This window comes from Chelonia mydas, chromosome 1 (genome assembly GCF_015237465.2).
Source record: "Chelonia mydas isolate rCheMyd1 chromosome 1, rCheMyd1.pri.v2, whole genome shotgun sequence".
In the NCBI taxonomy this organism is placed as follows: domain Eukaryota; kingdom Metazoa; phylum Chordata; order Testudines; family Cheloniidae; genus Chelonia; species Chelonia mydas.
Window position 1 is genome coordinate 119,359,890 of NC_057849.1, and position 14,783 is coordinate 119,374,672.

The following is a 14,783-nucleotide window of genomic DNA, read 5'->3' on the forward strand; positions in this document are numbered from 1 at the left end:
AACTTCACTCTTAAAAAAGCAGGAGCATATCAGTAGATCTTTCATTAAGTGTGAAGGCTGTCATCAACCTGCTTAAATAAAACCAAATTCTAGAGGTCTACAGAACTAATAGGAAGGTAGAGTCTGGATTTGAATAATTAACTTAATATACAAATTAATACACTTTAAATGAAGTCATTATTTGACCCTGACATCCTTCTTAAATCATGTTAATGGCATATATATGTTCATATATATATATATATATATATATATATATATGTATAATCATGTTATATGTCATATAAACTGATTGTCCGAATTTCAGCGCTGAAGTCATCAGAAGTTAGCAGGAGTTCTGCCAGGGATGCATTTAGCTGTGCATGCTTCTGCCACCTTGGAAGCTCTGACTATACTAGGAATAGGAGGTAAAATGATGCAGCAAATTGTTTAATGACTGTTCATTCTGCAAGTAACGATCTGAGAGCTATTTCACTGCAACAGCAAACCCCACCCACTGTGGCACTTCAAGTATCACTCCCAGAGTTGTGCTGGTCAGAAGCTTCCTGTGGTTTCAGAAACTAAAAAACAAGCATCCACAAAAAAATGCCCCTGCTTCAAGAAGTTGATCACAAGTCTTTAAAATATCAGTAGGTAAACAAATATCTTTCCAAATGAGAGTATGTTTCAAATTCCCCCTACCCCTGCCCCGAAATAGTTACTCAGTTCAATTCCTTCCTGGCATCCAAAAAGCTTCAGGAACATCAAAGACATTCAGAAGAGTGGTGGATTTGATAATTGGTAGCCAAGGAGGTGGGAACATAAGTGTGAGATAGATAAGAAAAGTTTGGTGTAAATAGTTGTTGGTGTAAGGAAGCTAAACTGTCATAGTTTATGTTCTAGAATAGTTAGTAGAAACAAATTCAAGGCTGCATCTGTTGGAAACCAGCTAACCTGATTTTATCAATAATTGTTATGTAACCCTTCTGCCCATCAGAGTTGGCAGCAACAGGGGCCGGGTTCAATATCTAGGGGATCCATTCCAATAACACAATGCAAACCGGCTCGAGCCCCCACCCAGTGACCTGGGACAAATATATACCACCCCCGCTGGGCGCCTCCCAGAGGCAATACTTCCCCTCTCGCAAGCACATAGTCTGAGTGTCGCAAAAAGCCTTTTAATAACAGAGAGAAACAATGTGGCATTATGTTGGGGAAACACCACCAACAAGATTCATAACACAACCCATGAGCAAAAAAACCCACCCCAAGCAAATTGGGGCATGCCCTTTCCCTTTGATTCTTGAGTCCAGCAACCCCAAATCACCCAAAGTCCCAAAAGTCCAGTGACCCAAAAGTCTCTGTCCCTGGTCAGGGCAGCCCCAGAGTTCAAAAGTTTATCTGCAGAGCTTTACCTCCCAACCTGGGTGGAGATGGGGGCGGGGGTAAAAGGCACCTTTCATGATCTGAAGCTGACCGCCCCACAGCTCCATAGGCCTTCACTCCGCTCCGCTCCACCAGCCACCCCACGAACTGCTTCGCTCCGCTCCGCTCTGCGGCCCACAAGCAGCTCCCGCCGTCACACGAACTGCTCCAGCAGCCGGTCCACTAACTGCTCCGCTCTGTGTCCCACCAGCAGCTCCTGCCGTCCCATGAACTGCTCCACCAGCCTGTCCACAAGGCACTCCAGCCGTCCTGCAAACTTCTCCACAATATATCTTCAGGTTCCCCCACTACTTAACACAACACTCAGTGATTTCAGCTCTTAGTCAGTTCAGCTCTTTGGTGAATTCAGCTTGTAGTAGAGGAGCCTCAGTGCTGGTGCACCATTAGCCCAAAGTGAGCTCAGCAGCATGTAACTAGACTCCTAATGAAATCAAAATTAGCTCTGATATTCCACAATGGAGAGAGGAGGAAGTGCAATTAGCATGTAAGGCCCTCACCAAGGGGTCCATACCACCAAGTATTAATACTCATCCCCAACCTCTCTCAATTCACAGAGTTTTGGAACCCATGACCCTTGCCTAGCGAGTGCTACTTAGTTGATGGTGAGTCCCTCCATCATAACAAAAGGCCAAGTACAGTTCCAAGCACAGTTCCCATAATCAGGGTAATAACAATTTATTCTTCCTGCCCCAATAACAGAGACACTGGGGATCCCACAGCAGCCAAAGTGACCATTTGGGCAGCTATGGCCTCATTCTAGGCGGGGTGGGTGTGCCTATGCAAATGAGATTGGCCCCTGAAGTTCTTTTCCACAACTTGCCACACCTCACCACCAGATGTCAGGGTGGAGCTCACCCTGACACTGCTTACAGTTATATGCTTTTCGAAGAGGCATAGAAGAACCCACAGGACAATCTTATGCAAGAGTGTAAGGTTACTATAATTTCCTTACTGATAATTATTCTTTTTAACATTTATATTAGCATGCCACCAATGGATCTCATTGTGTTCAATGATATTTGAAGACATTTGCTGCCCTGGAGATTACAGTCTAAGTCTGGTGACACATGAAGGTTTGGGGAGATGACGGGTTGATGAAGTCATATATATGTATGTTTTTGTACATATTTGGAGATTTATTTATTCACATCACCTTTCCCAACTGCTCCTCAACCCAGCCATAATTAATTGGCTATTTTCTTAAAGAAGTCCTGGCAGAGAAGAGATCTGAAGGATGGGAGAGTTTAATGGCCTTCGGGGCGGGAGAGGGCAGCAAAGAGAAAAAGCACTGAGATGTTTGTATGAGAAGCTCATAAACAGATCAGCTATTATTTTATTCAATGCTTACAGATTGTATTAGACACTTTCCATGTAAAGACTAAATGGACATAAACTAAACAGTCTTCAATTGCTATTATGTATAGAGAAAAGTAATGTAATAAAGGTTGCAGAATGAAGGGAGTCAGCTGAAAACGGCGCTCTCAGCCTTGACTAGGAAACTGAAATGGGGCCCCGCCAGATAAAGTATCCCACCACCACCCCAGCAGCTGGGCAATGGAAGAGAGATGCCCACAAAAGCTCAAGATCATTTGTTTGGTTTTTAAGAACATTGAAGGGACCTATCACTTGCCCCTTCCTTCCTTCTGGTTTCTCACAAACTTTACTCCTGTCCTAGAGTCCCAGTAACTCTCTCCAGACCAGCAGGAGGAGAGTGGTGTTCAGGATATACAAAAGCATTCCATGGTTGGGGAGATTACTTGCTTGAGGTCCCCACTACTGGGTAGCTATTGCCAAAGCATGGATATGGTTTCCTTTCCCCATCCTTTCCACACCAGGCCAACTCAAGTCAGTGTTGTGCATGGTTTAGGAAGTCTAAAGGGAGTATGTATCCATAACTTCAGCATAAACTGGGTTAAGGATTTGGCTCAGTTATGATAAAAATTTCCTTTAATCTATACTACAGGTCTGAATTGCCTACTGTGCAGAATGAAACTCACAATAATATCAGTAATTAGAATACTTTGCACTTGTATCGCTCTTTCCATCTGAGGTTTTCAAAGCACTCTATGTAGCCATACAACCATTAATGAATTAGAGCCTCAACACTGCTGTGAGGTAGGACCGCAGGAGTATTCTGCACAGAATAGTTAAGTGCCAGAAATGAACCAGAAGTCAGGGGCAGAGATTTTAACCACTAGACTATGCTCACTTCCAGTGGGAGACCAACACATAAAATGAATGCAGATAAGAAACACAATGGGCGAAATTCCCTGTGAACACAAGGCCAGAACAAAGACTATGCGCCACTTAAGCCCGTAAGGCTAGACCTTGCCTTTGCGCTTTCGTCACACACCCAAGACAGAGGTGAATGCCACCCAGTGTGATTCAGGCTGAATAGCTGGGGCATCCTGAGTGATGCAGCATCAGAACTACCAGTAATGTTTACATTTCCTCTCCCCCTCCATGATCCACATTGCAGACAACTCACTCAGCCAGTCAGAGGCAAGTTTCTGGACTTCATCACCTTAGCATAACTCTTTCAGCCATCTGTATAGTGACTAAGTGTTTATCCATGCCTTAAGACAGCTTTACAGTGTTAAATCACGCACCATCCCCTCTGTGCACAGAGTACAGTAACTCCTCACTTAACATCATCCTGGTTAACGTTGTTACGTTGCTGATCAATTAGGGAACATGCTCATTTAAAGTTGCGCAATGCTCCCTTATAATATTGTTTGGCAGCTGCCTGCTTTGTCCACTGCTTGCAGGAAGAGCAGCCCTTTGGAGCTAGCTGGTGCGGGCTTGGAACCAGGGTGGACCGGCAGCCTCACATCAGCTCCTCTCTACCCTAAGTCCCCTGTATGGCAGCCAGCCAGCAGGCTATCAATTTGCCAGGCAATTCAGCTGTCCCTCCCGCCACTGCCCTCTGCTGCTCCTGCCCTCTGCCTTGGAGCTGCTCCCCAAGCCTCCCGCTTGCTGTGCGCGGGATGTGTGTGTGCTAATGTCAGGATGTCCCCCTCCCCCCACTCCTTTACCCCACCTCCACAGAGTGGCGGGCGGGGGGTTGGGACACAACAGGGCTCAGGACAGAGGGAGCTTGCTGGCAGCAGCTGCTGTCGCAACTTGCTGATCTACTTTAAAAGGCAGTGTACTTAGAGTGGGGTCAGCATACTTAAAGGAGCAATGTGCGTCTCTCTCTCTCTCACACACACACACAGTGTGTCTCTGTCTCTCTCTCTCTCTCTCCCTCTCTCACAAACACACACACACACATACACGATGTGTGTCTCTGTCTCTCTCTGCCATGCTGACTCCCCCCCATCCATTCCTGCTGCCTTGTAGAGTGTGAGGCTACATTAACAACAATGTGTTAACCCTTGAGGACTCAGCCAAATGCTAGTTCATCATTTAGCAGTAAGGCATTCCCTGGGAAATATCCCACCCCCTTCCACCCTCTCACTTCATCACCTCAGCCAAGCTTTACAATCATCATTGCTGTGTACAGTATTAAATTATTTGTTTAAAACGTACACTGTGTATATATGTGTGTGTGTGTGTGTATATATAGTCTTTTGTTTGGCGAAAAAAATGTCCCTGGAATCTAACACCCCCCCCCAATTTACATTAATTCTTATGGGAAAATTGGATTTGCTTAACATTGTTTCACTTATTTTTCATTATCATATCCCTAGAGGGATTTTTCCTCCCTGTGGTTGTGAGGAAACAATTTTCCCGGCTGTCCCTTAAAAACAAAATGAAACCCAGTCCACATGCTACAGAGTCCAAACTCACAACTTTCCCAGGGTTTGGCTTCACTGGCTGGGGGGAGATGAGGAAATCAGTTCTAAGGTTAATTAAAAAAGTTTAGTTCAAACCTTTTCCCCGACTTTCCTCCTAAAGTCCCTTTCGCAGACTGTTCTACCAATGCCTAAAACCTGTCCCCTCAGAGAGCCTCACCCATGACTTTTTAACCTATGGGTGTAATGAGTGAGCCAGCAAAGTCCACTTGACCTTTTCCAAGCAGGATCAATAGCTGCAAAAATGGGGTGAGATGAGTTTCAAGCAAACACCACCAGCCTAGTTTAACAAAGAATAGCAACTGGCCTTACAGAGTGGGGAGGCAGTTTTGAAACCTTGTGCCTGATACTTTCCAGTTTGGAGGCTGCTGGCTGGTATAAGAGGTTCCTGCCACCATCAACACCATCTTGGTGCAGGTGGCTGCCTTCCCATACTTGCATCTCTCATGGCTGGCAACAGCAGGTGCCATTCTGGAAGGTGTTTTTGGAAGGGCAAGGCAGCAGGCACACACTTTCCAAGGAACCTTCAATTGCTTTTCCCACTCCTTAGCAGCAGCATTAGCTCCCTGCAGAGACGGTAGCTATTTGACAGCATTCCTCAACTTCTGCTTGTGTTCTTTCCTCTCGGGCATACCCTGTGGCTCCTCCTCTCCCTGCTCAGTCAACCAGAGATAGAAAGTTGGGAATCTCTTGTACCCTGACTGCTCCCTATGGCAGTGATGGCTCTCTCAGGACTTCCTGAACTCCTGGGTCCCAAGCACCTGTGGGACTGCTGGGGTGGGATTCATCCCTTCTGGAGCCCACGCTGAATGTAGAATGTTAATCTATAGGTCTCAAAGATCACTAATCACTCACTGCATCTGTGACTTGAAAATAGTTTGCTCTCAGTCCAGTGAAAACTGTACAGCTACACAAAAGAATCTGCCAAATTTTAACAAAGGACTAATGCTTAATTCTCAATGCTCCAAATGTGGATTTTTCTCTCAAGACTTTTCCTGACTTTGTGAAATCTTGCAGTTTGAATTGCCATGTTTGTATTTTTGTTGCTGTAGAATATGTTTTGCTGGAATTTAACATCAATAGAAACATTATGAAAATTTTAATGAAGTACATAATACAGTTTGGCAAAACTGCCAGGTACTATTTATAGATTTATTAATAATAAATGGTTAATAAATATTACTCCCCCCCTCCCCCCAGAAACTAAGATGGGTTACACCTTCTGTTTAGTTACTTAACATTTGTGCAGCACTTTGAACAAGTAAAACACTATAAAACCACTAAGGATTACAGGCGGTAACACAACAGCAGCTATTGCTGAAGTTTCTTACACACACTGCATGAAATCTTTGTTCCATTGATGTCATCCTTCCATTCTAAAGGGTTTGGGGTTTTTTCAGTTGCTTTCAGTTTTGTCAAACTCTCACTTTTTGGACAGAAATATTCCATGTCCGGTCAATGCCCAAGAGTTATTCTTATTTATCAAAAGTTTGACTAAAAATAATTCAGTGGGCTTTTGAGTACAAAGGCAGTAAAACAAAACAACCCTCCACACGCTTGCTCTCATAATATTTTTTCAAACTTTATTTTTAATAATTCCTGTGCCTCAGCACAACCAGGGAGACGTTTGAGTTGGGGACAGTCCCTAGGTCAGATGTGTTTTGTTGGTCCCATTAAAATCCAATTGAATGGACTTTGTTCTAAAGGTTTAACAAAACCCTGTTCCATTCATGCACATAAAAGGCCTATTTTTCCTCTCCCTTATGCCACTGTAAACCAGGAGTCACTCCATTGTAGTGAACTGTGTAAAACTGGTGTGTGTAAAAGGATATTCAAGCCCTAACTTTTTACTAAAGATAAGAGTTCTTTAATAATGACCAACCAGTGTTCTACTAGGACTGTGCATGCATGCAATGCGTATGTGAGCTGAGTGGAATTTTTGCTTGCTGAAGGTGTGTGTCTGGAAGGAGACAGGACTTCAGATGCGTCCTGCTTCTTCCAGGTGATGTCTGAAGTTGAAGACCAAGTATAAATTTGTTGACCACATCTGGGTGTGGAACATTGGTGCATTCTGCACATTCCTGTCATCTTCTGTCTCTGCCCTATTTGCAACGCATTTCCAGAAGCAAGTATGTGTGTGTGTGTGTATCCCCACCAACTTCTCTATAGAATTGACAAAGATGGCTGCCATGCTGCTTTCTGTAGAAACACATTGTTCTGAGTTACAAGTGCATTTTTTGAGCCCATCTTTTTTGGACCCTCATACTTTAGTGAAGAATTAATATTTGAGGGCACCAGAACAATGCAAAACAATGTGGTGAAAATGAGTGATATTTCAAAGCCATTGCTCATCCATATTGCCCAGCCCTATTATGCACCAATTATATGTTGTAATTAACGGCATAAAGTACCCAGTAAATGATAAGGATTTTGTAACAGGTTATTATGACATCATCCAGTAAGCATTTTAAAATTTAAAATGTACTAGCTATGCAATGTTATGAATAACACATCTGAGAATAAATTATTGGGATATTTCAGTTTATTGTTTAGGCATAGAACTTTTATACAAATGCACAGGAGAAGGTGCACAGCACCTAACACTGCATGTGAGGGTCAGGGATGGTTACAGTCCCTGTGTACTGGGGCTTCTTCCTTCCTTGAACCCTTAGAGGTCCACAGAGCCCCCAAGGGAAGAGATGAGACAATGGTGCCTTCCACCACTCAAACATTAGGGATAGCAGACTGCACCATGCACTACCCTAAAAGACAGAGCAGTTTGTGCACTGCCTGCTAGGATAAGGAAGCTTGGTGAGGGATTATAACCTCCTAAAGTCCCTTCCAACCCTGATATTCTATGATTATGCCTGGCCCTGGGGCCGTGCAGCTCCACATAGCCCCAATGTAAGCCTGTGCCCTAAAGGCACAATCATATCCTTCAAAATTAAATTACATATAAATGTCAACTTTTCATTTAAAGAGACTTGGAGGATTTTAATTCCAGTCAACTTCATTGAGTGACTGGTTTTTTCCTCTGAAACTGAAGGAAAGTACACATCAAGCAGCACTGATTTGACACAGAAACCATTAGTAGGAGGAACTGGAGAAGTTCTATGCACCGGGCATTCAGGGCTCTATCCTGCAAGCTGCTGAGCGCTGTGGCCCTAATAGTGCTTTGCGGGCTCAGGGAGAGCATGCTCAGCACCTTATAGGATCCAGGCCTCAAGTGGTTATTTTAAGGCCAGCACAAGAAGTCAGTTTCTAATATGAAATTCTCTTGCAGTGTCACTAAGTGGTGCCCAAGTTCTAATACCATACATGGATCAGAGTCCAATATGTCTTTCCTTAAAAATATAGACATGTAGGGGTCTTGTCGTCTCTTTTTTTATTTTATGTAACTGTTACTTTAGAGGAGAGGTAGCATGTGCCACTGGATATGGCATTGTGCTTGAAGTGCAGGGAGCTGAGGTCCAGTCCCAGCTCTGCCGCTGATCCCTCTTGTTTGATAATGGGTGAGTCATTGGCACCCTGTGCCTCAATTTCCCTATCTGTAGACTTGGCAGAATTTGATTTTTTTAAATAAGTTTGACGGCGGTCAGTTTATTTTGAAGCATTTATTTTCCAATTTTTAATTGATTTGAAATTTCACAGTTGTGAGAAATTATGGGTGGAGTGTCACAAAACATGTGTGGGCAGGTGGAGGGAAGAAAATAATTAATGACCGTAGCTGTTGCGATTCAAAAAGTTAAAGTTTGATAACTGTTAAAAACACAAATTGTCAACATCATATCAAAATGTACAAAGTAAATATCCTTAAATCAACCTCTAATAAGTTCTCAAGCAGTATTTTTCTTACTATATGTAAATTTCAATGGGAATATTTGTCAGTTTGTGTGTGTACAGGGAATTAATATCTACTGATAAAAACCTAATCCTTCCAAGCCTACCTAGCTCTAAAATGGAAATAATGATACCTACCATCCTTTGAGCTCTATAGATGAAAAGTGTTCTAAATAAAAAGACAGATGGGGAACTGAAATAAGTAGATCAGGTATATTACAACATTTGGAGTAAGGTGCTGTCCAGTGAACACATCAAAGAAATTTCATTTGTGGAAGTATTTGCTTGACATAGAGAACAAAACATGTGGAAGCGTGGCCACTTTGATTGTTATCCCTCCCTGTTATTTTGAATGACTTTTAAAAAGGAAGCGAGAGAGAGAAGTACTGGACTGGAGCCTGGATACAGCTACTGCCAAGACTGATTTCCTAGCAGCCAACCTCGGCATGCATTAATTTCTCCTCTAGAATAGCTATTTGGCTAGATCCGCTCCTGCTGGTGCAGCAGATTGAAGTTGTAACCCAGGAGGATTTGCCCTTGGAGAAAGGCGGGCAGTGTTTGCATCTCTGTCCTTCTCTGAAGTAGCCACTGGGCTCAGGAGAGATCTAGTTCTAGGCTGCTTGGAAGGAGAGGCAAGACAAAGGTTAGGTGAGTCAGCAAGCCTGGACTGTGCCAGACGGCTCTGGGTCCCTTTTACGTTGGGAGAGTGGCAGGCAACTTTCCCACTACAGCTCCTTCTGCATCGTAGACTTTAGGTCACTGGGACCAACACGTTTGGGTTAAACGTATGGAATTTGCCAAAACACAGGACTGACTACAGTTCACTCTCTGTAGATATTACAGTTATAATTACAGACCCAGACAGAGAGGTTTATTAAAAACAGAGCGAATAGATGGGTCTGACCAATTATCAGGAGAACCCATTTTATTGCCTATGGGGATGTGGTATGTTCTGTTGCTGCGGGTGCATGATTCTCCTTGGAGATAATAATGGTTCTACATGTGATGGTTATAGAATTACAATTGCAGAACAGGTGGGGAGGAAATGCTTTTGTTGAAACTCACTCAGTACAACATCTAGCTTGACCCAGAGCCTGCAGAGCTTTTAGGGCTTCTGGAGTCTGGCATAGAAGCTATCTGGGATCTAACTGTGAAGAGATGAAAGAGAAAGAGGAAGGAGAGTTACCAAGAGAAAAAAGTCAATTTGTTGGAGGTCTGAGTCCGAAACTTCTCAGTATGGGAAAGCTGGGGTCCTTCTTATACAGGCCCCACTCCCACAAAGTACATACATGCTTAATGTTCAAAATGTGCTTAAACATTTTGCTGGATTGGGTTGATAGCTGTAGACATACTCTCGAAGCCTGTTTCCCTTCCCCTCTATTTTATTTTCTGGGTTTTGAGGGTTTTTTTAAACTTCCTTGCCTCAGGGCAGGTGACTCGAACCTCACCTATTGCTCTTACCACATCTTAGAAGCAGCATTTCCTGTCTGTGATTGGGAAATGGTGTATCATTTCTATCAAGCTGGATATTCTCTCTTGCTTTACTGCTGTTGTTACCTTTCCATCTCTATTCTGTGTAGGGCCCTACCAAATTTATGGTCCATTTTGGTCAATTTCATGGGCATAGGATTTTAAAAATAATAAATTTCATGATTTCCGCTATTTAAATCTGAAATTTCACAGTGTTGTAATTGTAGGGGTCCTGAGCCAAAAAGGAGTTGTGGGGGGGTCACAAGGTCGTTGTAGGGAGGGTTGTGGTACTGCTACCCTTACTTCTGTGGTGATTCTGGTGGTGGCGCTGCCTTCAGAGCAGCTGGAGAGCAGTGACGGCTGGCTGAGAGCCCAGCTCTGAAGGCAGCGTCGCTGCCAGCAGCAGCGCAGAAGTAAGGACGGCATGGTAGGGTATTGCCACCCTGACTTCTGCACTGCTGCCTGCAGAGCTGGGCCCTCAGTCAGCAGCCACCGCTCTTTGGCCCCCTAGCTCTGCAGGCAGCAGCACAGAAGTCAGGGTGGCATGGTGTTGTATTGCCACCCTTACATCTGCGCTGCTGCTGGCAGGGTGCTGCCATCAGAGCTGGGTGCCCTGCTAACAGCTGGTGCTCTCCAGCTGCCCTGATCTGAAGGCAGCGCAGGAGTAAGGGTGGCAATACCACAACGCCCCTAAAATAACCTTGTGAGCCCCTGCAACTTCCATTTGGGTCAGGACCCCCAATTTGAGAAACTCTGGTCTCCCCTGTGAAATCTGTATAGTATAGGGTAAAAGCACACAAAAGACCAGATTTCACGGAGGGAGACCAGATTTCATGGTCTGTGACATGTTTTTCATGACCATGAATTTGGTAGGGCCCTAATTATGAGTCCCCTCTGTTTTCCATCTTCTTTTCTTCCCCTTGCACACTTGTTCCTCTTCTCCCCCACATTGCCATTCTCCTCATTCTACACTGTCTCAGTCCCCTCACAGTACCAATGCAATGGATGGATCAGAAAGTGTTAAACTTCTTTTACCCTAACCGCCTTGACCTCTCCACCTGCAAAAAGCTGTTGCAGGAACTACATCTCTAGAACTTCCAGGCAGTGGTACATGGGCTGGTAGTGTGATTGTTTCCCCAAAAACTATTGTCAGACAGTCAGATACATGGACCACCCTGGTAATGCACTAGTGTATTGTATTGAAGGGGTGAACAAAAAGGGCTGAACAAAAGGCCATGTGTATGACTGACAGGGGATGTTGTGAAGGCTAAAACTATAACAGGGTTAAAAAAGAACTAGATAAATTCATGGAAGATAGGCCCATCAATGGAAGTCCCCATGTAGAGTATGTTATGTCAGCACGCAGATACCACAGTGAAGGGCCTGCATAGTGCTGAGTAGAATGAAGATTTTGTTTCTTTTTTCTTCTCACAGATTGACCATTTCTGCTGAATGCCCAATGCAGCTTGAAGACTTCCCCATGGACGCACATGCTTGCCCGCTAAAATTTGGAAGCTGTAAGTTCTGGTCACAGTTAAGAACTATGAATATAGTTTTGATTTGGCTTGTCATTTTCAGCCAGGACAGTTTGTGTACATCTTTCACTAGATATGACTGATCTGATCCTACCCAATCTGCCCCCCAAGCTCTAAATCTCCAATAGATGGCAAACTCTGTGTAGCACCGCTACTTTCTAGATCATGTATCCCTCTTGGTAACCTGTGTGTCACAAGGATGACAGGTAGTGGGAATATTTTAACAACACCTATTCAATACTAGATGCAACCAAGTAACTTTTTTAATAATTGAGGTTTTTACATGTATGGAAAAGTAGAACTTTCCCTAGTGTCAACTGTGCTCTTACAGGGTTTACATATGTACTATTTTGTCATGTTCTATTGACTACAAATATATAGTACAGATATCTAGAGGTTAGCAAAAGAGGAAAATCTGCCCATCTTGTTTTTGATAAATTTAGTCCTATATCTTGTTGCATTAAACTGCGTACATACACAGACACACATTATATATACACGCACGCTACTGTTTGTATATACAAACACAAGCATTATCCTCTAAATTGTATGTTGAAGTGCTGATTTTTCTTGATACCCTGAATCTGTAATCCACCATAATGCTGTCCTGCCAGCAGCTTACTTTAAAAATAACCTTAGGGGATTGTATGGCTATATTTAAATACAAAGCCCTTAATTAAAGTACAGACTAGGCTACTAGAATAGACATCTTTTATTTCAGTAATCGAAACGCAGATTCCAGGTGCAACAGAAGTCTCCCAAGGCTTTTGAAGTTACCAGTCAAGGTTTTTAACAAGTCCCTGGAACAAGTTAATGCCCCCACACCACACTTCCCCCCCTTATCTTTTTTTTTTAAAACATCGTATCAATGTAGATTCTCTAATCCTACCAAGATTAATCTTGCTTTTATCTGCTATATGTGTGCTGGTTTAATATTGGTTATACATTGTCTTCTTGTGATAATGTTGATAACAGTAAAAGCACTATATACAGTAATGATTACCAAACTCAGTCACTTGATTTCCCTTCTCCTGAAGTGCAAAAAAGACTCAGTTTCATCTGTTTCAGAGTAACAGCCGTGTTAGTCTGTATTCGCAAAAAGAAAAGGAGTACTTGTGGCACCTTAGAGACTAACCAATTTATTTGAGCTTAAGCTTTCGTGAGCTACAGCTCACTTGTAGACCCAAATGTTTCTTACAGGGTCACTATAGGTTCAAATGCATCAGTTGCGTGCAATGATGTTAACCTATGACAATATAATTTGAAGTTCTGTCACTCACTTGAATGACAAGATCCTAACTTAAAGGTTTAAGAGAGACTATAGATTTCATTCCAAACTCATAAAATGTGATATGTGAATTCACATGAAAATATGATTTGTGTGAGAGAAGCTGATTACATGCTGCAATACAAATTTGGAAAAAATTCCACCCTCTAAATTATCCCCAATATCATGGTATCTGAGCACCCCACAATCTTTCATGTAGGAAAGTGTTATTATCCCCATTGTACAGATGGGGAACTGAGGCATAGAATGTTAAAGTGACTTACCCAAGATAACGGAGGAAGTTTGTGATGAAGCAGGGAATTGAACCTACACTTTTCAACTCTCAAACTAGTACCCTAACCACTGGACCATTCTTCCTCTTCCACTGAAGGTTTCAGATGTTTGGTAATGTTCTTTGATATAGTGATAGCTATGGCTTTTAAAGTGAAACCTGGTTAGCTATTAGTTCATAATGTAGAAGTATGCCATTGGGTAGATTTAAGGGCCTTACTGAATTTACAGTAAAGAATCCCTATGTGCACGTTGCAGAGTGAGAGAAGTACCTTTATTTACTGTAATAAGTATTTAGTTTAGCAGAGGCTCCAATTCAGCAAAGCATTTAAGCATATACTTAAAGATAAGCATGTTCTTAAGTGCTTCGCCAAAGCAGGTCCAGTATGATTCAATTTATTTCCCCTCTCCCCGGCCCCGAAAGAGGTTCAAAAATGTCAAGAAACCCATAAGAAGGCAGGACAAAAAGTTATGCCAGTGATTTGAGTAAAGCCCACAAAACATTTAGAAATAAGTTTTAAAAAATGCACTTGGAGGTTGCACTTATCTAAATGTGAAGTTATATGTCAGATGTGCCAAGCAGCGCAGAGGGGAGAGGGCTTTTGGCACATAAATAATTTTAAGCTTGCAAAGAAAACTAAAGGTGGCATTATTTATTACTTTTGTGCCAAAGCCCCTCTAACTCTTACCACTTGACACATTTAGTACATAACCCTTTAATTTGTTCTGCAAGTCATCTTCAGCATGTCCCACTGTGTCTAGGCATTGAACCATTTGGTGTATGACACAGCTCACTGTTTGGACACCCCTGCAATTCCTAGATGTATAGGGGCAAGTTATGGGAAGTCTTTTAGCATTCTGAATATCTTTATTGTAGATGAAACACCACCCAGGAGCTTGTGAGAGCTGTATTGTGATTTAATATGCAAGTGCTTGGAGAAGGGGCAGCCAACAGATCAGGCTTTACTGGGTTAGTCTAGTTGTGTTTTCAAGAAACAAAATATTGTTACCAGTGACAATAAGACAGGCTTGTATTAAGTTATCCTCTTCAAGAATGCTTTACCCTTCCACAGGGTCCACAAGGATTTCTTCCTGAGCCTGCTATAAGCAATATACACCCAGTCTGCTTTCTTCTCCATCTTTTCCCTAAAGACATTT

General features: G+C 42.8%; 1 protein-coding gene across 2 annotated transcripts in view; it reads left to right on the plus strand.

Annotated features, from left to right (window-relative positions):
• Window positions 1-14,783, plus strand: part of GABRA5 (gamma-aminobutyric acid type A receptor subunit alpha5) — an 83,709-nt gene that overhangs the window by 32,320 nt on the left and 36,606 nt on the right. For both annotated transcript variants that reach the window (XM_037898751.2, XM_037898755.2), the window contains exon 7: window positions 11,967-12,049. In XM_037898751.2, the coding sequence (XP_037754679.1) occupies window positions 11,967-12,049 (83 nt within the window). The remainder of the gene's footprint in view (window positions 1-11,966; window positions 12,050-14,783) is intronic.